The 7,414-nt window shown below is 45.3% G+C and overlaps 1 protein-coding gene across 1 annotated transcript in view; it reads right to left on the bottom strand.

The window, feature by feature from the left end:
* The window catches only part of CAV1 (caveolin 1), an 18,138-nt gene extending 17,660 nt beyond the window's left edge, over positions 1-478 (bottom strand). Inside the window, exon 1 of the mRNA XM_014964164.1 lies at positions 260-478. Within this exon, the coding sequence (XP_014819650.1) occupies positions 260-289 (30 nt within the window). The 5' untranslated portion in view covers positions 290-478. The remainder of the gene's footprint in view (positions 1-259) is intronic.
* Positions 479-7,414: the final 6,936 nt, after the last annotated feature.

The raw sequence follows: 7,414 nt of genomic DNA, 5'->3' as shown, positions 1-7,414 counted from the left end.
CTCCCTCCATATACCGCCCCCACCGCGGCCCCGGCTCGGCCGCAGGGAACGAGCTCCCCGGGGTGTCCCCTGCCCCGCTCCCCCTTGCCCGCAGGTACCCGGTTGCCCGCCCCCCGCCCCCGCCGAGCTGCCCCCGCGGGACCGCGGAGCGGGTGGCGGAGCCGCCGCGGGTACCCCCGGCGGGGAAGGCGGGAGGGCGGCGGGGCAGCCAGCGGGGGAGCTCGTAGCGTCCCGGCTCGGTCCCCACGGTCGGTCCTACCTCCGAGTCCACGTATTTGGTACCGGACATGCTGTCCCGAGCTGACCGGCCGCTCTGCCGCGGGTTTCTCCGCGCTACGCCTCGGGAGGAGCGGAGGCAGGAGGATGCCGCCCGGCCGGGGGGAGGTAGCTGCGAGGGAGAGGGCTGGCGGCCGGCCAGGGGCTGCTCCCTGCCTTCGCCCGGGGAGGAGGATGACAACCCGCGGTAGGGCCCGGCATAAAGCGGGGAGCCGCCGGGGGTGGGAAGGGAAAGCGGCCCTGCCCCGCCAACCTGGAAGCGGGCGGACGCGGTGCCGGATGCTCGGGCCACGCCGCGCGGGGACAGGGACACGGAGAGGGACAGGGGCACCCCGCACCCCCCCGCCCTGCCCACCCTGCCCCGGCACCCCGCCAACCCCGGCAGCGGGTCCCCGTCGCTGGGATGCGGGGGGAGATGGTGCTGGGGGATGGTGGTGATGGGGGCGGCAAGGAAGCAATGAGGAGATGGAAACTTTAGTTGGGTTTCACGTCCAGAGCGAGCGAGGCGTTTGTAGGGCTCCCTGTCCCCGTGTCCCGTCCCCCCATCCCCTTCCCCCCCCCAGCATTGACAATCGTTTACACAAAGTCATCGCTGCCCCAGGAACAATTGTGGAAACTTGGACATCCTTGGGATGAAGAAAAAGAGATTTTCGCAACTGGTTCATGTCAAAACTATGCAAATATTTAACAGTTCTGCACTTAAACTGTGCTATATTTTTTCCCGGGAGGAGACTGACCCATGCGTGTCTGCCATGCAGATTAACTGCTGGGATTTAGGGAGGCACGGTGGGACACTGACATTTTGGCATGCTCTGTTCTCAAGGTCCCTTATAAGTGCAGGGGCGTATGTTGGGCTAAAAGCTACAGGGATACATCACTGTATTCAAGATGGTTGAGATCAGGGTTGCAACCGCACTATATATCACAGAATCACAGAATCTTCTAGGTTGGAAGGGACCTTAAAGATCATCTTGTCCAACTGTCAACCTAACTGACAAAAATAGACACCCGCACAACAAACAAGGAGCATCACCATCACTAAACCATACCTCCCAGCACTACATCAACCTGTCTTTTGAACACCTCCAGGGATGGTGCCTCAACCACCTCCCTGGGCAGCCCATTCCAATGTCTGTGTCTATAAACACAGATGTATAGTGCCATTGCAGCCCTAACCTGAACCATCTTGCATGAGCTAGATTTTGCCCTATTTTTCTTTTTTTTAGGGGGTGTGTGTTTGGAGCTGTCAGTTTTCTGTTAGGAAATCAGACCATTGTGAAAGATTTATAACATTAACAGAAAAACAGCGACCTTAGCATTATGCCATTTAGCACAGAATTGCAGCAAGAGAAGCAGAAAATTCTTAACTGTGGTATATTTGGCTTTGGCAATTAAACAGAGAAATGACCTCGAAAACTCCATTGGCTAAGATGGATGTAGGCTCCACAGATGTAAATAACTGCACCTGTTGAAAACACGGTCCACATGGACATGTCTTACTGATATGGTCATCAGTTAGCTGTGAAATTTCTTTAAGAATTTATATTGCTCATAAACTTTAGAACAAATGCTTTGGATGGATGTTTTCCAACTTTCCAAGTTAGTTGTAATTTTTTAAAGTAACTTTTTTATTGATGCAATAATTCACTTAGGCCATCATTAAAGTATCTTCGGCCGTCCAAGCATTTCAGTGTGTGCAGAGTGAAATGGCTAGATTGAAGGAGATAAAGTCTCTGCAATTTTTCAACTCGTCTGAAAAAAAGCCACCATGAGACAGTTCTTTGTTTTCATACTTAGGAAAGCTTTTCAATTAGTCAGTGTCCTGCACATAAATCAGAGGAGTTTGCCCCATCATTCAGTATTACTGCAAATCTCAAGGATGACTAAAAAAAAGGGATATATTTGTTAATTTGAAAGGCTGGATTGGTCCAGAAGTGGGTTCTGCAGAATTACAGCTCCCTTTAAAATATATTTATAAATCACTAAAATAAATTTCTGAATCACACAACACGACTGCAGCTAGAAGAGTATTGGAAGCTGGCTGAGTTTATGGATTTTACGAGGCGAATCCCAGAATAGGCTGCTTATATAGCTGAAATGAACCATCACATCCGATGAATCTTGGAAGTGCTCACTAGAGCTTAACTGACAAGAAGCCTCCAGAGAAAATGGCATGGGTGCTACCACGCTGTAAGTGTGAGGAAGTTACATCTAGAGGTGGGTAGGGTTAGAGACATGGTCCACTGCCTCTAGCACTGTTGTCTGAGAAATGCCCATGAACTCAGCACATGGATACTTGGCATGGATGCGTGCAGGAGTTCTGCTCCCGTTCCATACAAACAGCATAGCTCTGCTGGAAAGGCCTGATAAAGGCTTGCAGGAATCTTCTGAAAGTGCAAAGGGTATGGTCCCTTCTCATTTATTATGAATGGATTATCCAGAGGTGGCCTAAAATTGCCAGAGGGTTGTAGACACCCAAGCTGGCCTTGGAAATGCCACCCAAAATATCTTCTCTTTGAGCTGTCCTGTGTCTTTAGTAGCCCAGGTCAGCTATTGAACAGGAATATATGCTACTTTGGCTGACCACCTCACTGCCTTTCTTCTTCATCATACCAGCCTTAGGTGTTTCATGCATAATTTTCAAAAGTTTCTTGTGCTCCAAAGTCTTGCTTTAACTGAACTTTCGAACCTCAGGATTACCTTAATTGAGAACTTGGGTCTAAACATGGAGCAAAGTGTGTGCAAAGGTATGAGCTGTTCTTCCTGTTTTGAGAAGAGGAAAGGTTTGGTACGAGCAGGAAACATTTTTTTTTCCCAGAAGCCAGTGCAAGAAAAGTAAAAAAAAAAAAGGATTGGACAAAATTCTTCAGAAAAGTGTCAGAAAATGACTCATGAAACTGAACTGAATGTGCATGGCTGCTCACTGAGTGTCTTTGTCTGGTATCAAACACTCCCTCTCCCCCCACTCCTCCCCTCACCCCCCTTCTTTTTTGTTTTTTAAAACTTGTGTAATTATTCCACTTATGGTATTAGGAATACTCCTGATATATTCCGATGTCAGCAAGATCAGTATCAGCCCTGGGAGACGGTATTCCTTATGTGTAGTTTCAGGAGCAGCGGGTGGCTGTGGGGTAGCAGAAGCTGTCAGCAAGCAGCCTGCCTTAAAAACCTGGGGCTTAGGAGAGGGAGACCATTGCTTTTTTTAGCGTCTTCTGTTCAACTGTTTAAGCACATCCTTTTATGCGCATTTTTGGATGCTTTGCTGTATGAGGGCCTGAGCTGCCAGAGCTGTTGGTTGGGAGCTCTTATCAGCCATGCTCCTGTCCTCGCCCTGCTGCCCGATAACGAGCCTTGGGACGGGTTTGACAACGCAGGACAATGTTTCGCTCATTCCGTGGTTTACAGACTTGCAGTCCTGGAGGATTCATGGTGGTCATCCTGTCCCCCGTCCCTGCAGTACTTCTGTATTTTAAATTGTAACTCACTGGATCAGAAATTTTCCACTTTTTCACTGGTGCCCATTGCCACCATTATATAGGACTGCACTTCTGTATGCCAACAGTTGGTTGGCCTGTTCCTTGCGTCAAAGGAGGAGTTATACCAGGAGAGATGGTGAGATCTCCTCACATTCCTTCTTTCTCACAACCTCTAGCGAGGAGTGATTTCCTTTTACATGGAAGTGCTGCTGCCATAACACCTTTCACAGTAGCCTGAGGGCTAGGAGAAGTAATCCAACACTTGAGAGACCCAAAATTCATTTTTGCTTGTCTGAGGTGTGCTAATGCATTCAGACTCACTCCTGGGAAAGTGCATTTTGGGAAGTGCCCTGTTCTGCTCATGTACAGCAGTGTATTTTGAGGGGTCCAAGGCAATTCTTTTGTCATTCTGGCTGGGCTTAGGTACAAGTAAGATGCCAGGTTGCTCAAACAAAGGCAGTTCTGGGCATGACCAAAGTAAAACTGTAGGTACTGAGGGGAGGTTATGTGAAAGGGAGGTGCCCTCTGAGTTGAGACATGTTCCTGGTTGGGTGGCAGCTGCGCAGGGATTACTATTTTGGATTTAAATGCCTGGCTCTCATCTCAGTCCTGTGGTAGGTGTGTACATCTTTTATTAGAGCTAGTCCCTGTAGGTCTCCATCGAGATAAGTTGTAACCACCTTGGCTGGAAAAGCAAACAGATTGAAAGCTTTAATTCTGCCAGACCTTGCGCAAATCAAGTCACTCAACCCTTTTCAGTACCAAATTCCTTGACAAATACCGAGTTGGACTATGAGCACCGATCAATGTCAACACTGCTCTGTACCATTCTGCTGGTTCTAGTGCATTATTAACTCCTCAGGTGCCTTCTAGAAATACCAGACTCTGAGAATTGGGCTCATTAATGGGACTTTAAGATCCACTCCTTGAGGGCTACATGGGATGGGACTTCTTGTCACTGGAGCTTTGCTTCTAAGTGTTTCACGGCCAATCCTAGCTTATAGTTGTAGCATTGTGATAGCTGTGATAAGTGGAAGGTAAAAAGCAAGGTCAGGTAAGTCCATGGGGTGAAAAAGCAGCTCCTATTAAACTGAGGCAGTTAGAAAAATTGAAAAGCTTTCCTTGAAGTTTGAACTAAAAGTGTGAATCTCTACACTATATTCCATTTAGGTGTCTCAAGTAGCATGTGATTTAGTACCTTGTGAAGGGCTCCTTCTTTCTTCTGCTTGCAGTTGGAGGGGGAAGTCAGACAAAACTGAACACCTAACACGGGGGACCCTCACCCCTGGCCTCAAGTTGTGAGAGAAGTATGTAGAGAAGAACCTGGCCCACTACTTACATGAAGCTCTAGTTGCTTCCATAGGCCTGCCTATTTCTGCAGCAAATGTCACTTTTTATGTAGCAGAGGAAAGGAGCCAAGCCAAGCCAAACATTTTGCATTAATCAGTGCAGAGTCTTCTCTGGAGGATGATTCAGAGCAGGAACCTATCTTAGCTCCTCTGAATTGCCTCTACAGAAGACATTTTCTTTTTGTCGCAATAAACTTAGAAAGATTAGTGTCATCAGGCTAAAATTAGCCTTTATTAATTCTCCCCTCGGTTGTAAATCCCTGTGTGAAGAAAGCACCTCAGTTTTTAATGCATAACTGCTGGTTCAGTACACTCACTGGAGGTCTTCAGCTTTCGTTTTCATGAGCACAGTGTACTAACAGACAACACTGGTAGCATGTCTGGTGTTTGACCTTGTTCCATTTGCATTTTTTATTTTTTTTTAAACCCCACATGTGTTTTTCCATGTATTTTTAAAGTAGAGTTAATACAGCTTAACAGCAATAGTTTTATCTCTGCAGGTGGGGGAATGATCACACCCTGTAAAAATAATGGACTTATCATTCTTTGGCTTCCACTAAATATGAGTGTGTGGTCTGAGGTCCCAGAGCTGCAGGGATGTTCTGAACTTTTCAGTGTATGGCTAAGCTTTTTGAATAGGTGGGGAAAGGCTCCTCATTTACTAATATGTCAAAGTTTCTGTTAAGAATTTATTCCAATTTAATCTGGGCTTAGTTCTCTATGTTAGCTGTGATCTTCATGAAAAACAAGATGCTGAAATATTTTACATGACAGAACGGAATCTCCATCTCATGATTATAAATGTAAGGTCTGCAGTAACAAGAGGCAGGTTGGAATAGGAACATCTCACACTTTTTATTTAGTTATCCTCATAACTGTACCATGATGATGGAAAGTCTACTCTTGTTAAGAGCAATAACATTTTCCCCGTTCCGTAGAGGGGAAGAAGACGCGTCAAAGTAGATGGCCTGAATCAGGTGCAATTTTTTCTACATTTGTTGCAGACAATGAGACTAAGTTTCTGGACTCGCTTTCTTGCCTAAATTCTCATTTGTGAGTTGGTGGGAAGGGATCAGCTGCGATGGTTTGTCCGTATTTCCAACGAACTGTAGACGAAGTTGAGGAACCTACCCCTACATCGAAGATCACAGTTCAGTGCCAGTGCCCATTCAGTCCCTGCTGTCCAACACCACTATTAACAGTATCAGCTGTGGCAGAGCTTTGGGATGTCTGCTAGAACTGTCAAATCCACAAAATCCAGAGAATACTTGCCAGCCAGAGTCGCCTGGAGCAGATTCACACCTAAGTATTGACGAGTCTGTATATATTCACGCTTCCTTCTACTCCTTTCATGGATGAAGATGCCAGGCATCTAATACTCTACCCTAAGCCTAATAGTCCATTTGGTATTATAGTAAAATCACATCTGTTTCAGAGAAAGAAAATGCTGTAAAATATGTAAGAAAATAACTGCTTTAATTACTTAATTACAAGCTCACTTGAGTCTCCTAACAGCCACAGAAATAGTGAAAAGAACTAATTAATGACAAGCGTAAATCAAAATAAGAACAAATCAAAGCATTCTGCTTGATTGTCTGCAGTAGCTAGAGCCAGATGACTTCAGTAAGCTATTTAAGAAAGGATATATCTAGTAGTGCATGACCTAAAATGATACATTTTTCTCTAGGGAACGGCCTCATTCTCAAAGTTTGGATCCAGACCTGAGTTCTCTCAAAGCTTAGGCTTTTATAAGGCTCCTTTTAAACACAAAGCCTAGTACTGATTGATCTTTTTATTTTATTAATTCATCAAGGGGACATTTTTCCTGTGGAAAATAATATCTTTGTAAAAATCCTTGGATGTTGTGAAAGAAAATAACTCTCAAAAGAATTCAAGCCTAGCCTGACTGATTTTTATTTTCCAAAGAGATATTTCCATTTTTAACATAAGAAAGGTGTTTTAAAGAGCACATCTGAACAGCAAGCTAACATCTTGCAGAAGCAAAAAAAAACTCCAGAAAAGTTTCCATAGGCACTAATCATTAAGATCCAGTTTTGAAAAGCCATAAGAATCCCTCTCTAAATGGCACAAATGGTAAAAATATTCGTCAAAACATTTTTAACATAGATATACAGTGCCAGCTAGCTTCTGTAGGCCAATAAGCAAGAAAAGGAAAATTCTGCAGCTCATCTGCATGTGCCCATAAGAAGAATTAAGCACTTTTTAAATGCAGCCAAAATTCAGCACCAACAGACTTGCTTAAGAGAAAGCAATCATTCTGCATGGGCTTGATTAGACACAGAGATACATTAT

This window comes from Calidris pugnax, unplaced genomic scaffold (assembly GCF_001431845.1).
Source record: "Calidris pugnax isolate Ruff unplaced genomic scaffold, ASM143184v1 scaffold44, whole genome shotgun sequence".
NCBI lineage: Eukaryota > Metazoa > Chordata > Aves > Charadriiformes > Scolopacidae > Calidris > Calidris pugnax.
The sequence above is the reverse complement of the archived record's forward strand: the minus strand, read 5'-3'. Positions and strand labels throughout refer to the sequence as shown.